A 16,475-nucleotide genomic window follows, 5' to 3' on the forward strand; every position below is an offset into this window, starting at 1 on the left:
TTAATTATAAAGAGAATTAGAATTGCCTATGTAAATTGTGACCACACAATCACTGGAGATAGGGCTGCCATAATGCACAAGTTCAAGAGTGTCTTTCAGCCTATAGACTATAAAATGGATGGTACCCTTGTGCAGTGCACACCCTGTGCAACTGTATAAGGTAGCCCTGGTAGAAGCTATTCAGGGCTTTCTGGGCAAGAAGAAAAGATAGCTAGGAAGAAACAGCAACCAAAGATCACATCAAATTGATCACATCATTGGGAGAGGAGACAGTACAAGATTTAATATAAAAAATTTAAATATACATACAGCCCACAACTATAGTAAAGGATCTTCACATTCATCCAGACCCACCCTAAATTTGTATAAAAAGAATCAGAGAAGGACCAAAGGATTTCTCACTGTTATTATGCTTATGAAAAACAAAGACTGGGACCGTTTTATTATTTGAGGATGAGCTGGTGGGAAGGGGGCGGGACTGCTGGCAGGCAGGTGGGAGCACACTGAGCTGCTCATCAACCTGCGCTTCAGGCTGTGAAGTCACAAGGGGGCTGAAAGAAGACAAGCACATGGCTCACCCTGCTTCCCCAAAGGCATGTTCCTTTATAACATGTGAAAGGAACTTAGGGAGTAACAAGTACCCGATGCAGGAAGACTTTGGTCTCTAAGTGGTCCCACGTTTGCAGCCTGTTGTTGATTTTACTCAGAACTGAGGAGGCAACTCACCACTTTTCTCTTGGAGGCCGTGGTGACAGGCCGGTCTCGATTTTCTGGTCATCCCGGCAGCCCACGCATGCTCAGTAGGAGTCTGAGCTCGGCCAGGCCCAGGCTACACAGCAGACCTCAGGGCCATGCAGCAGGGACTCAGGGCAGCTGAGCTCTCTAGTTCGGCTGGAACCAAGCTGGGCTTGGACCTCTGAGTCCAGAGAACAAGCCCTTGGCTTGTGGTCACCAGATCTGGGCTCCAATCCTTCTTGCCACCCAGCTCACAGAGTGGCTGAGAGAGCCCCTTCCCTTTCTGGGCTCCAGAGTGAGGCTACGCGAGCTCTTCCTGCTCCCTGTCATGGCCACTGGAGTTGTCATGCAACTCTAGAGACTGACATCTGACCCATAACTGCACCCACTGAATGACACCAACCCAAGTGCAAAGATACATGGCCTTGTGTTCCCTTGTCCCTCCTTCTGCCACTTCCCAAAGTCCCATTCCAGGAGAAAAGTGGTCAGAGTTGCCTCCTTAGTTCTGAGTAAAATCTATCCAGGCTCCTGGTAACATGCCCTACCAGGATTAAACACAACACGTGAAGGCAGGTAGGTACCTGAAGAAAACACACAAAAAAATATTTGATAATCCAGCAGGGCGGGAAGGGCTTTTTACACATGACACAAAACCTCCATATCCACAAAATATGAGATTAATAAATTTGACTTGATTTCCATAGCAAGAGGAAAAATACCAAACAACAAACGAAAAGATCAAGGGAAACCTAGGAAAAGTATTTGGAAATCATATCATGGGTAAAAGATTAATTTACTTAATACTTACAAAGCTGGTGTGGTGTTTGAGGGGGTCTAATAAAGAGCATCCTTTTTCCTTCTGAAATTCCAAACCAACTCGTAGTAGGCACAGGAGTAGGAGGATGAGGACCCAGATATCAGCTCTGTACTGACAGAGCTATTGGGGAGCACGACTTCGGTGGGCAGACCATGGGCCTCCTCATGCTGGGCTCCAGGGTGAAGATCTGCCCAGTAGATCACAGGTTCTTCTGCCATGCCTTTGTTGCTAAGCTTACCTCATGGCCAAGGGCCCCCAGAAGCACCTGTACTATGCCAGCAGGCAATCCGAAAGGGCAGGGGGTGAGAGGTAAGGAGTATCCACTTCCTCCTCCCAAACTTACTAATCAGACCATTTACACTTACCGATGTCCTTTGACTTGGAAATATAAACCCATGGAGTAGGCAAATTCCCTCCTCTCTTCCATCAAGTTCCAACATATCAGTAGAAAAAGCCATAGTACAACAGAAAAATGGGAAGAACATGGGGGCAAGTCCCCAAGACTTGACGGTCTGTAAACAAATCAGGCTGGAGGAGATGCTGTCTTAGATCCCTCTGGGCCCAGAAGACGAGTTAAAAATTGATCTCAAGACTTGTCTTAGTCAGCTCGAGCTGCTATAGCAAAATACCATACACCATAGACTGGGCGGCTTAAACAATGAATATTGACTTCTCATGGTTCTGGAGGCTGGAAAATTCAAGATCAAGGTGTCAGTAGGTTCGGTGCCTGGGAAGGGCCCTCTTTCTGGTTTGCAGACAGCTGCCTTCTTGCTGTGTCCTCACATAGCCGAGAGAGGGCTCTGGTCGCTCCCTGTTCTTGTAAGGACAGGAATCCATCATGGGGGGATCCACCCACATGACCTCATCTAAACTCACTAATCTACCACAGACCCCACCTTCAAATATCATCACACTGGAGATTAGGGCTTCAACATATGAATTTGGGGGAGATGCAAACATTCAGCAGGGCTAATAGACAAGTAGAGCTGCTGAAAACCATCTTGAAAGAGTATACTGTGCTTATCACACACCCTCGTTACAGCACCACCACCCCCACTCCCTTCCCTTCTGTCTGACCACCTGCTTGCTAGCTAAAGGCGTGGACTGTGATTCTGGGGAACCTCAGTCTCTCTTCCAAGTCTCCATTCCCAGACCATTGCGTAGCCTGAGCCTTCACACCCATTCTTCAGGGAGAGTGAGGACTTTGAGCACAAGCCAGAGGGTAACTGGAAACCCCTTTACTCTTGTGGTTCCCAGACCCACCCCCCTGAGGACCTGCATATTCCAGCTTGTTATTGTACTCATTCGCTAAAGCCAAACAAAGAACTTGCACCTGAAAAACACTGAAACTTGTATGGTACTTGGAGTTCCAGGGTATAAAACTGGAGGTTAATCTTACACTCCCGCACAGGGGAGAGAGATGAGGAACCACAGGAGTAGCTTTCCAAAGCACACAGCTGGCCCTGGATATCTTCCCAGCTCTGCCGGAGGAGGAAGGGTGGGTTCTTCCCCAAGGGCCAAGCAGCCAATGCCTCCCCAGGCAAGGGGTCCAGCCAGAGGAATCCCATAGCCCAAGGTCCCTGGCCATCCTGAAGCCTGGCATGCAGGTCTGGTGGGAAGTTATGGCAGCCTGGGTACCTCCTACCACCAGCCCTCTTAAAGAGCATGGCTTATGGCCCTCGTGACCATACAAATCGCCAAAAGAGACGCTTAAGTGATCAGTGATCCAAGCATCTATTACTGCTCAACAAGCCACTCCAACCTGAGAGTGTTAAACAATAATCATTTATTTTTATTATTTTCATGGTTCCAGAGCTCAGCTAGATGGCACTCCTCCAGGTCCCTTGCGTAGTTGTGGTCAGCAGAGGCTGGGGCAGGAGAAAGTCTTGAGGTTTCCGTACATCTAACAGACAAAGATACCGGGACTTCAGCTGAACATCCCCAGCATGGCCTCTCCACGTGGTCTGGCCTCCCTTACTTTAGCCTTTATTGAGGTTCTGCTCTGTGATGTGAGGTAAGGGGGGACAGGGAGGTGTGGGCCATGGTGTCTACCCTCCCTGAATTCAGTCTCCCTTGGAAGATGGAGAAACAAAGTCACAAAAAACTAAAGAGCCACAGGAGGTAGCATGAGGCGGGCAGTGTGGGAAGAGGAGGAGAGGAGTTTATTTCAGCCCAGAGGAGGGGTGATCCGCCAAGACAACAGACGGTACGCTAGGAGTATGGCGCAAACCTGACACCAATGATACTGCCTCCACTGCCCCTGTTCTCCCCACTGCTGGTAGCAAGTGCGTTAACATTGTTTGTGTTTTGTTCTCTGTTGCTGTCAAAGTGGAGTAAATACAGCAGGTGTTTGGCCCCCAAACAGGATTGGAGGAAAGTGTCTAGTGTGACCTGACTCTCCCTCACCTTTGACCATTCATGGCTCTCATGGGGTGTTGAAACTGACCCACCTGAGGGTGGCAGACAGTCCAGAGCTGGTACTTGGGATGCAGGGACCAGAGCTAGCACAGGAGGCCCTGTCTAAGGTACCCAGGAGCTGAAACAGCCCAAGAGGGATCTAAGCCAAATCCCTAGACAGTACTGACCATCACTCAGCTTGGCAAACCAAGTTCATGGGATGAGCCCAAAGCAAATGGGCTAGCTTGAGAGCGAGAGGAAGCCAAGGGTCCAAGATAGGCTGGGACTGGAATTAGACAAGGGCCCCATTATGAGCAAGGGAGCAGTGTGTGGGGTGTCTGGTTTTGACTTCACTGAACTTTAGCCCTGTGGTGTCTGGGTGAGTCAGGTGGTCTGCCGAAGAGCTGGATTTCTGCTTACCCAACAGCAATGACGGTGAGGATTCAAGGGGTGCCTACTGGGTGGCAGGCGCTCTGATAAGAAGGTGCTGTGCAAATTTCCTTTCATCCTCTTAACGGCCCCATGAGGCATTACTTTCCCCATTTTATAGACGAGGAAACTGAGGCTCAGGGAGAGAAAGGGATCTGTTCACGATCAACAATTAACTGTGAGCCTCGGCAGTCTGACCGCACCCGGGCAGGTGCTTTCTGCAGACCCACCACGTACCCCACCATGAGCCTGGGATGGCGGTGCTTATTTCCTGCTCTTCCCAGTGAGAAAACAGAAGGTGGGGCGTGTGGCCCACCTGGCAAGTGGCAGAGCAGGGATATGAACCCCTTCTAACTCCCCAGCCTAAGCTCTCTGCACTGCCCCCAAAGGATCTGACTTGGGGTGGGGGGTGTCCTCCCCTGCAGCCCAGAACGGTCTGGAACAAAGTTAAGGAGGAAAGAACGCAAAACAGAGCTCCATCCGCGTAGCCCCAGCAGGGGGAAGAACGTGGCTCGTTAACAGAGGTGAAGGGCAGGGCAGGGCCAATGCTAACCATATGCCATCTCCCGTTTTTCACTTTAAAAAAAAAAAGAAAATCACCGTATCATTTTTTTTTAATTACCTGTCCTGAAGAGGGAGAGGAGCAGGTACTCCAAAGACCTACACACCTGCTTTCCTCACCGTCTGCTTCCAATCTGTTATCTAGCCTGGCACATGTCTCCTGTTCCTGGGATGTTTTAAGGGGCCTTCCTAGCTGGATCCAAAGAAAACATTCATTTTGATTACAGAAAAGAGGTGCATCTGCTAGCCTGGATTTGTGGGAGAGCCCATAATCCCTGCATTTTGCCTCCTATTAGCCCTCTTCTCCAGGAAAGAAATGTCCTGCTCTTTAAAGTCAAGGCCATAAAACTGTGACAGCTCGCTTGCAAACAGAGCTGATTCTGGAACATGAAACAACCCTTCAGATAAAATATACAACTCAGGTGTGGGAGTGAGAGGGCCGAGGTCTTAAAACCGAATCAGTTGTGAGTTACATTTCGTTTTATGGATCTATCTGGGCCGTTCCCTACTGTAGAACATCACCAGTTCCAACATTTCGGACATATTTCCCATTAGCCCTTTATTTGAAATTTTATGCGTCCCCTCATAAAAACCTTCAGCAGATTAATGTGCTTGGGATGTTTATTTATAAGTACAGCTGGTCTCCCTTCGAGTTGCTTTTATTGCTGGGTCGCCTCAGCGTGCCCTTTGTGCAGCAGCAAAATGGTGGGACGGCAACCCAGCAACCAGCATTATCTCTGAGATGAGGAGACACATGGTGGGGGTGGAGCCAGGGGGAATGGAGGGCATCGGGCAGCATTTTGAGGTTTTCCACGCAAGGAGGCCCTTGGGAGCCTCCTTCTGCCTGACTGACATTGTCTCCGTCTGTGGTGGGAATGGGCCTCGAGGGGATGGTGGGTAGAAAGGGAACCTGCACGACTGTCCTCATCTCCCAGGGGGACCTGTCCTGAGGACCGCTCCCTTCAACGCATGAGGACTGATAGACTTTGTCCAAGCAAGAGCTATTCTCCTCTGAGTGGAAGAAGTGGATTGAATACTGGCCGTGACTGCACTAATGCTGGGTGAACCATCACGACTTTGTTTTCAAGACACACGATAATCAAATGCCTTTGAAGTTTCTAAATTTGTACTATTCTTTCCTTTATCCTCCTGCTTCAATATTTTCTCACAAAAGATGGGCATTCTTTTAAGCCAGGTGTTTATCAGTTCGTGTGTGTCATTTTATTATTGAAGACCACCAGGTGGTATGTTCTTATTGTACATTTGGCTTCATAGGTCTCCTACATTATAGAAACACTCTTTAGCAATATCCTATCAAGTACTCCCCCAGCTTCTGCCATCTCTCTCTAGGACTAACGGCAACACTGCTCTTTGATCGTTAGAACATTCTGTCTTCTATTGGCCTATCTCTGGGACCATGCAATCTATCTTCCCCTTCCCTTTGACTAGTCCCCCCAAATCATCCTTTCCCTAGACAACATGTCCTGGTGCCCCCCATCATGCTCTGACTCAGAATCCAAATGAGTGTTGGCAGGTTAAGTCTGTTCTACCTTCCCTGGACTGGTGGGTTCTTCTGTCAGTGAGACCACCAGACCAGACCACCTGTCACACATACCAGCCATTATGCACTTAGGTACTCTTCGCAAAGACCATCACTCAACTCATGTTTCTGGGCTTCAGAGAGAGAGGTTTTATTATTATTATTATTATTATTATTATTATTATTATTTTTAATGTTCATTTTTGAGAGAGAGACACAGAGTGCAATTGGAGGAGGGGCAGAAAGGGAGGGAAGAGAGAGCTATTTTTTATCACTCAGATACCTTTTGATTACCCAGACATTACCAGAGGCAGCAGACATTGAAACCAAAGAAAGAAAAGGAAAATTTTACACCAAATGACAAGAGACTGAGATTTGTCTTGCCCTTGCTCGCAGAAATGTTTAGTGATGTCCAAAGCACAAGAAAATGCAATCCAAGCATCAAATATTAAAAACCATTTGTGTGGTCTTTGGAGAGACAAACACCTCATTCTCCAGAACCTCCTATGAGTCCCTCACCTCCTTACTCTGGAATTGTTGCTCCAAGGTCCTCTGAGTATCAAGAAACTCATGCCATCCCCTCAAATTCCAGAGACCAAAATGGGAAGCAGGGGGAAAAAGCAACTGCGGTCAAGGCCTCAGGTCATTTCAGAGAAAAGATGAACAGTTGTTGTCCTAAATAATCTCTTCAAAATACTAATTATTTTAACAAAGATGTTTCCCTAAGACTTAAAGCTTTTCATTAATCCATGACAAGATAGAAGGTCCTGGGAAGTTGGGAAGAGTAGAGACCCATCCCTTATGCACCTGGGGCCCAGGTCACACCACACTTAGGTACCCAGTGGGCAAATTCAGTGCCAAAGTCCTGATAAGGTATTCTGATTTATACACGGCCTCACCTACCTGGTTAAGCTCCTGGGTCCAAGTCCAAACTGGCCAAACTTACACATTACAGTTCCTTAGGATAGAGGAGATCTTTTGTAGGAAAATTGTGGAAGCAAGGCTGGGTTATTTCCCATGCCAGCCATCACCCTGTCGGGCACTCCAGGCAAAGACCAAGGATGCTCTGGACTCTCGGAGGGTGAGGACTGTGACTTGGGATGGATGCGGAAGATTTCTGGAAGAAGCAGAGGACTGAGCAGGGAGGGAGGTTGAAGAGACAGTGCCTGAGAAACATGCCTGTGCTCTTGGAAGGGTTACAGTGTGTTTTGATCTCTCCCATTATGCACCAAGGCTCACACCTGCCACTCTCTCTACCCCAGTGCAGGACACCCCCCACAGAATTCTTGGCTCTGACCTCAGGATAAATAAATCCTGAGAGGCTCCTCCTTCCAGCTAGTATGACCCAAGAATGGAGTTCTTTTCCTTTTAATAAGCAACAGAACTACAGTCCTGTCATTGGATTCCAGAAACTGCTTTGGAGCCCCGACTGAAGCAGCTTCCGCCAAAGTCAGATGGCTCACACCACACCCGGGGAAAGGGAGAGTCACACTAGGAAAGATTGCTCAGGAGACTGGCAAAGACAAAGCTTCCTTCCAGAATTGCTTCTGACAGGAGGTATAAACCTGAGCATAGGACAGGTTAGGGCTTACTGCTGCAACTGTTGATTTCATCGATAACCTGAACGTAAGGGACTTTGGCTGTTCTCTTCCACCTGGTCCTGAATTGCAGACTGACAGGCAGGGACAGACCCACACAGAGCAGCAAATTCTTCCCCTGTCACTGGACAGGGCAGAAGCCCAGCCAAATCTCCCAAATAAATGAGAGCCTGTCCCAAAGCTGGGGCTCCGAGAACTAGAAATAACTTTGGGAAAAGGTCCCAAAGCTCCCACTCTCTTCCAGGCCCAAAGCCTGCCTCTTATCAGTCTCAAATATCTCATGCTGCTTGCTGTGTGCAAGTCCCTTCAGTGAAGGCAGAGAGAGCTAACAAAACTCTTACAGGAAGGTCTCACACGCGCATGTGTGTGCACACGCACACACGTTCAGCATAATGTGTCTTTAGAGCATTTTTCCTCCTCCAACTTACTTAGAGGGAGTTAATTCACCTGCTGACTAAGGCTACTTGATGTATCTTACTTATGAGGAAACAGAGCCCACCACACTCCCACAGACACTTCCCTAGCCAATACAGAGTGTCCGTGAGAAACACCACACGTATGTGTACGGGGATGTGCAGGCCTGTGCGGGGGGCCAAGGGCCAACATGACATCTCAAGGAAGGAGGCTCCAAACAGATGTTGGGATTACATATGTTCTGGATATTCCAGGGCTCCCACACTCTCCAGGAGGGTGTGGGCAACAGCTGGTGGCACGAGGCCTGGAGGAAGACAAGTGGGGAACATGTCTCCATGCGGTCAGGCAGGAGTGGTTGCAGCCTCTAGAAGTGGCCTGGTAATGCTTTGGGGGTTCAGAATGCTGCCCACTTGCTGTCCCTCTCCTACAGGGAGGGCGACTAGTGGCTCTGGATCCTGTGTCCCACATGGTGCAGCCTCCCGCAGCTTTATCTTCTGTGAGCAGCCTCTTCATCTCTGATTCAAACTCCACCTGCCTCAGACCCCCAGGTCTGTCCTCATGACCATTCTTACAGCCAGGCCACTCCTCCTCTGATTTTGTGTAGTCAATTTTTAAAAAATAGGTTGTTGCACAGTTAACAAGGCTGAAAGCGTTTTGTTTGCTTGCTTTTATCAAAAAGAAAGAAAGAAAGAAAGAAAGAAAGAAAGAAAGAAAGAAAGAAAAAAAGAAAGAAAGAAAAGTAAAAAGGACCCATTGTATTATTATCCCTTTAACATGTGCAGGCTATGAGATTTATTATTCCATCCCATCCGGCCAGATTTTTTTTGAGATTATCTCTAAACAATATATAACGACTAATGGAATGTAGGGCAGAGTGTCAGCCTCATAGGATCGCGGGGAGAAGTACGATCACAGGTGAGAAGAGCTTTGTAAATGATCGTGCATTGGGCATGCTGAAAGTTTTACAGGATTATTCCCACCAGACCCTGCTCTCTGCAATCTGGACCACCATGGCTTTCTTTCCTGCCATGGGGGTGTCTTGCCTGGACTCCAAATCCTGCCTACTGGAGGTTGACCAGAGTAGGTACCACCAGCTGCTGTGAGGCCTTGGGAAAGTCACTGCATCTCACTGGGGCTGATGCTTAGGGAAGGGGCTCCAGACTTGTCAAAAGACAAGATGGCTCTGAGTTTCCTTCCAGCCTTGCATCCTACCAGTCCCTGGTCCTGCTTCGTGCATCAGTTCCCTGGGGAGGACAGGTGATTCTGCAGGTTTTCAAGTATAGCTGACCTGACCTTTCACATGGGTGCGGCCAGATCTAAATGGGGCCTATAATAGTCACACAAGTGAAAACAGTCACCTCCCTTGCAGGTTCTGGGCTGCAAAAGGTGAAGGGAACTCCGTGAATTCTCTAGTTCATATTTCACTTTGGATTAGAAGAAAAAACCGCAGAAAAATAAACCGTGTCAATCAGCCCTGCTGTGTAAACAAGTGGTTGATGATAACCCATGAGACAGTTTGCATTTCTTTATGGAGTGGCCAGCGACAAAGATCCAAAAACAAACCTTCTCTTTTACGGTTATTTGGAAAAGGAACAAGGAAACCATTTGTTTTACCTCCGGGAGCTGTTACAACTAGCCCCTCGCTCCCCAAAAAGCCTCTCAGCACAGCAAGCCTGTGGTTCTTCTACGGCCTGGAGCCAGCTCTAGAGTCCACCAATACCTGCAGGGGCTGCGGTAAGGCCCCCTGAGCCCTGGCTCCCAGAGGTTCCCACCCTCAGAGGCAAGGCTGGGATCTCCTCCTGATGACCTTGCTGGCCCACAAGACACCTTTGTGCAAATTAGGGGAAGACAGTCCCTACCTTTCAGTTGCAACTCTGGCTTGGCAGGCAGACAGAACCTTCGCAGTTAGAAAAAGGTACCCCTCTCCCCAGCTCAATGGTCTATCGAGGGCCAGATAAAGTTTTTAGGCTCTGCAGGCCAGAAGGTCTCTGTACAACTACTTCACTCTGCTGTTTGTCACATGAAAGCAGCCATAGATAACACATAAACAAAGGGCTGTGACTATGTTCCAAAATATTTTTATTTATAGAAACAGGCCATGGACCTGATTTGACTCATGGACTATTGTTTGCCAACCTCTGCTCCAGACGGATTGCAGTCCAGCACCAGGGCTTGAAAAACAGACACTGGCTAAAACTCATCCACTGCTCATCCTTTTGATTGGGTACCCTTGTGCACAACCTACACAGTCCTACATGGTGGCCCTGCCTCTGAATCCCCAAGATGCTGGGGACCTAAGGGGACAAACTTCTTGCACCTGGAATGGACCACCCTAGTGTCTTAGCATCCCTGAACCCCCACCAACTCTCCCCTGCTCCAACAGCCTCCAGATCACAGGGTCACACCAATCAGGATGCCAATGCTGACAGACCCAAAGCCCCTTCCTCATTCCACTGAGTGGCCCCAAGCCAGTGAACTGCACTGAACATGGCTTTTAAAACCAGACTTCTATGACTTGAAGAGATAAAAACAAGGTCTGCAAAGACAGGAAATCCAGCAGAGCCAAATCACAGGGATTCTCACATGAGCAAAGCAGCCTTTCTCCTGAGACCTCTTCTTTGGCAAAATACCAGTTAACTTGTGAATAATTGGTTAAAGTGAAAGATTAAGACAGTTGGCAGAAACAAGTTATTTCTGGACATTTTCCACCTTTTCCCCCCAACCAGTCTTCCAGTTACAATTAAAATATGGTGGTGGCTTCATGCAAACCATGGACAGTCCACAACCCGGCAATACAAGTAGACTCTGCAGAAAACCCATTTCCTATAGCACCGAAGAACAGCCACGCATCAGTTCCCAGGAACCGGTCTGACTTTAAGTGGAATATTCTGTCGTATTACTCACCCTTCATTTGACCTTCATAAATATCAAAACCTTACTATCCTGTATCCTGATATTTAATTCTTTCCTGTCATCTAATGAAGCCACATTTGGTTAGAAGGTCACTTGTCATTTACAATACTGAGAGAGACATATTTCAGGGAAGCTCCTAATTCACAGCAAGTCATGAAATTGTGAACAAGATTACAACATGTACTGGCCTAAAGAAAAATGGAGGCCCTCGGACTTAACCAGGCCTCTCTGGGATCACACTAAAAGAATGAAAAAAAACTGAGGCAGGCTGGCATTTCTGCATGAGCTACAGAGTCTGGCCGATGTCACTCTAAATTCAATTATCTAAAAGAAAGTGTGGATTAATGTTAATATATTTTACAAGGTTCTACAATTTATCATCTTTTTTTTTTCTTTATGAATAACAGATTTTCCCTCAGTTAAAAAGCACATTGGGGGTTGGTTGGATGAAAGAGAGACCAAAAGCCATTTGATTTTTTTCCTCAGTGGACAGGAAGGCCATACAAATTCTTCTCCCCAAGATAGCTTGGCAAAGTTTTGACAGGGAGAAGTGTGAGAAAGTGCCTGGCAGAGACACAGATTGCAGATGTGCCCACACTTCATACTGGGTGAGGGAAACCAGGTGACTGGAACATTCTAGATAGGAATGATGTTTGATGATTACTCCAAACCCTGCCCTGGCCCCAGAAGATGAGGGTACAGACCTATCTGAGAAGCAAGAGGAACTGTACAAACATCACCCAGAATTCAGCCTAGGTAGACACAAGACTGCATGCAAGGGTGAGGATTTGATGTCAGGGATATAGAGATATCCAACCACATCTTGTTTGGGGAAGGCAAAGCCCTTTCACATAGTTCACTCATGACACTGCTATATTCTACCATTATCTCAGAACTCATGTCTGGCAGGGGTCAAAGTTTACCCAAAAACCTCTGATAGCAATGCTTCCTGCCACACCATGCTCCCCCTTTCCAACAAATACCCAAGGGAGGAGATTTCACACTGGCCTCTTGCACACTCCTGAGGCTGCACCATGACGTCATTGATGCAAATCTGGTCAAAGGTAGCTGTGGAGGCCCTAGATGTAAGACTGTGAAGAAGTGCTGTCAGTTCTCTTCTCTGATGCAGATGTGACAACAGAAGAGAGGGAGCTCTGGAAAGGGGAGAGGATGCTCCCATTCAGGCCAGGGAGGCATGCATGGGAAGGAGAAAGGGCTGTCGAAGGAAGGGCAGAGGGGGGACATCAGAGAGACCGAGTGCCAGACTGGTGAGCTTTTCCCACAGTGATCAGGATAGATTGTATTTTCCAAGGATGATTTTATAATAGGATCTACCACCCACATACTTTTCTGCAATGTGATCTTGTCACTCCCCCACCCCCTTGAATCTGAAAGGGCCTTGACAGCTTTGATGAATAGAATATGGTGAACATAGCACCAGACCAGTTCAGCTTCCTGCCCTGGGCACGCTGGCTCCTGGGATGCTAACCCTGGAAACTCAGCCACCCTGCTATGAGAAGCCCAAACTGCTTGGTTCGAGAGGCCAAATGTAAGTGCTCCATTTGGGTGGACACCTCCACTGAACTGATGGCCACATCAACTTCTAGTCACAGAATCAAGCCTTGTTATATTCTAGCCCAGCTGAACCTTCTGATAATGACAGGCCCAAATACCATCTGACTGCAGTCACAGGAGAGATCCCAATGGGGAACCATCCAGCTGAGCCTGGTAAACCACAGAACTTTGAGAGATAACAAACTGTTGTTTAAAGCCACTAAGTTTCAGAGTGGTTTGTTGCATATCAATAGATAACCAAAATATATGGTATGGTATGGTATGCTATGGTATGCTATGGTATGGTATGGTATCATATGAACACTGACCAATCAGAATTGATGCTGACTGGCACTGGGCTGAAGCAGAGTCCTCGGAGACCTCATGCTATGTCAAATGTTTATCCTTTAATTTCTGGGAGAGAGTCCAAGGTGGCAGAAGGGCTCTCAGGGAGATTGGGACAGTAAGCATTTCAGTATTTTAACACCAGTCATGGACAAACTCATGAGCACCAGCTGGGCATCATCTCTAGCATCCATCATGCTAGAATTCATACCTAAATCCATGCTGGGCTGTATCACATATGGGAAGGCAACCTATACCCAGATCAGGACACGTAAGCAGGTGCCACTCCTAGGACCCAATACTTCCACCATTTTAGAAACTTTTTTGATCCGTAATTGCACTTGGTCTTTACAATGGTCTTGAGAGGCAGATGTTACTGGCCTCCACTTGATAGATGAGGAAATATGAGGTCTAGAGAAATTAAGTAGGTATAGAGGCAATAATGGGAACTATACTGGTTGGGATTCTTGATTTCTAATTCTGGTTCCGACACCACCTCAGTCTGGGACCTTGAGCCAATGCTGTGAATTCTTAGAGCCTCCCCATCTCTCAAATGAGAGAAATGTAAATAACCCTAAGGACCCATCTGGCATCACCATTCTCTGACTTTGTAGCTTGCCTGGTTACCAGGAAGGGGACAGCAGATTCACGACATGGTCTCAAGACTCCTGACTCCTTTTCCAGTGCTCACATGACTGCTCCAACAGCTGCCTTCCTAAGACATCTCAGCATCATTATACAATGGGGAAGCCAAACCCTATCCCCAGCTCCTAGATAGGAGAATGTCTTCAGATCCACACCCAGATCTGTTTGTGCCTCTGGCCCTGGGCCTTCTGCCCTGATATACAAGAACAAAATCCCCACTTTCATGCTTTGTAGGGGAGTACATATGGGGATAAGGAGAGAGGAGGATGGGGAGAGAGATGAGGTGGGGGGCTGATTCTGAATCTCAGCCAGATCTGCCCAGTCTAGCTCTGAGTAAATCCTGCAGCCACCACACAGGAAGCTGCTTATCAGGGCAGACACTGTCTCCTTCAGGGGTCCAGGGCCCCTGTCCTGACCTAGTCCTAAGGCAGCATCAGGGGGTGATGAATCTCTCCTGAGATTGTGTGGTTTCCAGGAAAGCATTCCAGAATCTGAAATGGGCTTCAAAGGAATGCATATCTGCTCACTCCCTCCCTGGCTGGGAACCAGCCCAGGGCACCTTATTCTTATTAGGCTGGAGATGTCTTGGACACTAAGCTTGAAAAATGCACCAAGGATTCCGACACAGATGGGGAATGGTGCAGCTATGCAGAAAACCCCATTGTTGGCAGCCCTAGACTTTCTCTGAAAGATTTTTTTTGGGCAGTAATTTAATTCCTCTCCATTTCACTTTTTCTAGCTTTGAAATAAAAATGAAAAAAAAATGTTTTTGGTCTTATAACCTTCCTATACCTGTGAGGATGAGATTGAGTGGAAGCTGAAGCATCCATTACCTGATCAAATGTGCAATATAACAAATACTAGAATCAAATGTGAAGGAGAATCTCCATGAAGAGAACAAAGAAGAGCATCCAGAATAGGCTGTCAGAGAAAAGGAGGGCTGAAATTAGAACTAGGTTGAAGAATCCATAAAGATCAGGCTGGAATGAGCAAATGTGATTGAATAGGTATGTGGCCCAACACCCCCTGTTCCTCCCTATCCGGAGTGCATATGTGTGGTGAGCATAGTGAGCATGGTGAGATGGAGCAGGCATGTGGGTCATTATAGCAACTGTGAAGGGACAGGTTATTTTTTATTTATATTATTTATTTGCCCTCATCTGAACCTGGGTGTGAGGTTTCCAGTGGGTGTCCCACCCTGTGATGTTTGGCTTTTAGGTATCAACTTGACAAGATCACAGTACCAAGGTATGTAGTCAAACACCAATCTAGGTATTCCTGTGGAGGTAATTTTTAGATGACATTAACATTTAAATCATTGGACTTGGAGTAAAGCAAATTACTCTCCATAATGTGGGTGGGCCTCATTCAATCCATGGAAGGCCTTAAGAAAATTTGATGTCCCCCAAGAAAGAAGAAATTCTGCTTCCAGTCTGCCTTTGGATTCAAGATTGAAATGTCAACTCTTCCCTGCATTTCCAGCCTGTTGGCCAAACCTACAGATTTTGGACTTGCCAACCTGAATAATCACATGAGCCAATTCCTTAAAATAAATCTATCTCTGTATATCCAAATCTAAATCTATATCAATATAATATATGTAGATATATGTCAGAGGAGAATAAAAAAGAAGTGACTGGAATGATGTCTGGTTGGTGATAAAGTAGTCTCTGAGCAGATGATGAGATCCCTGTGGCAGACTCATTTATAAGCACTTCTGCCTCAGCATACCCAGAAAATGTGGACACTCCACCAACACCTGTTCTCTGCCCTCCTCTCCTCTCCCTCTACACATTTTGCCTGGTTGATCTAATCTTTTATCTCTTCAACCACATCCCCTTCACGGACAATCCCCAAGCCTCTATCACCAACCCTGATCTTCCAGCAGAGCTCCAGAACCATGTACCCAATTGCTACTAGACAACCCATCTAGAAGTACCACTGGCACCTCCCACTCAACATGCACATCATCCATCCTGCCCAAAAACTTTCTAGCTCTTCTGGTGAATGGCATTATCATCTATGCAGTTTCCCAAGTTATTACCTTAAGAGTCAAGGATGACACCTCTATCCACCCCAACTTCCACATCTAATACTCACTAAATCCTGCAGGATTCTCTCAGTGATAAAGTCACTGACCTAATTCAGTACTTGTCTCTGGCTTGAACTACTCAACTAGACTCCAGCTGATTTCACTAGTCACATCTACAGTCTATCAACAGGCTGCCCTAAGTTACCGCCCTTGGGTTTAGACTCTTTCTAAAAGCAGTATTTCCTGACTTCTCAAAGGTGATGAGAATATACTCGTGTGAACATGTCTGGCTCAAGGGTGGATACATCCAAGTAGTAAGGCATTTTGAGTTAGGCTCCTGCAGGCATCTTGGGGATACATCATTTTTACATTCTGAGGTTTGCTCCGATCCTTTGGTCAATCTTCCCACCCCAGTTTGGAGAGCCTAAGTGGCATCTTCTTTCCCTCAAACCTACCAGAGATTCCTTCTTGGCACAAGAATGGAGGCAAAGAAAG

The 16,475-nt window shown here is 47.1% G+C and overlaps 1 protein-coding gene across 14 annotated transcripts in view; it reads right to left on the minus strand.

The window, feature by feature from the left end:
* LOC123384594 overlaps positions 1-16,475 on the minus strand; it is a 152,457-nt gene that overhangs the window by 61,744 nt on the left and 74,238 nt on the right. Inside the window, exon 6 of one of the 14 annotated variants that reach the window (XM_045054897.1) lies at positions 3,316-3,455. The exons of the other annotated variants lie outside the window; for them this stretch is intronic. Within the exon in view, the coding sequence (XP_044910832.1) occupies positions 3,373-3,455 (83 nt within the window). The 3' untranslated portion in view covers positions 3,316-3,372. Of the gene's footprint in view, positions 1-3,315; positions 3,456-16,475 lie in introns of those variants that run through there. 14 annotated transcript variants of the gene reach the window in all.

Source organism: Felis catus, chromosome A3 (assembly GCF_018350175.1).
Source record: "Felis catus isolate Fca126 chromosome A3, F.catus_Fca126_mat1.0, whole genome shotgun sequence".
NCBI classification, from domain to species: domain Eukaryota; kingdom Metazoa; phylum Chordata; class Mammalia; order Carnivora; family Felidae; genus Felis; species Felis catus.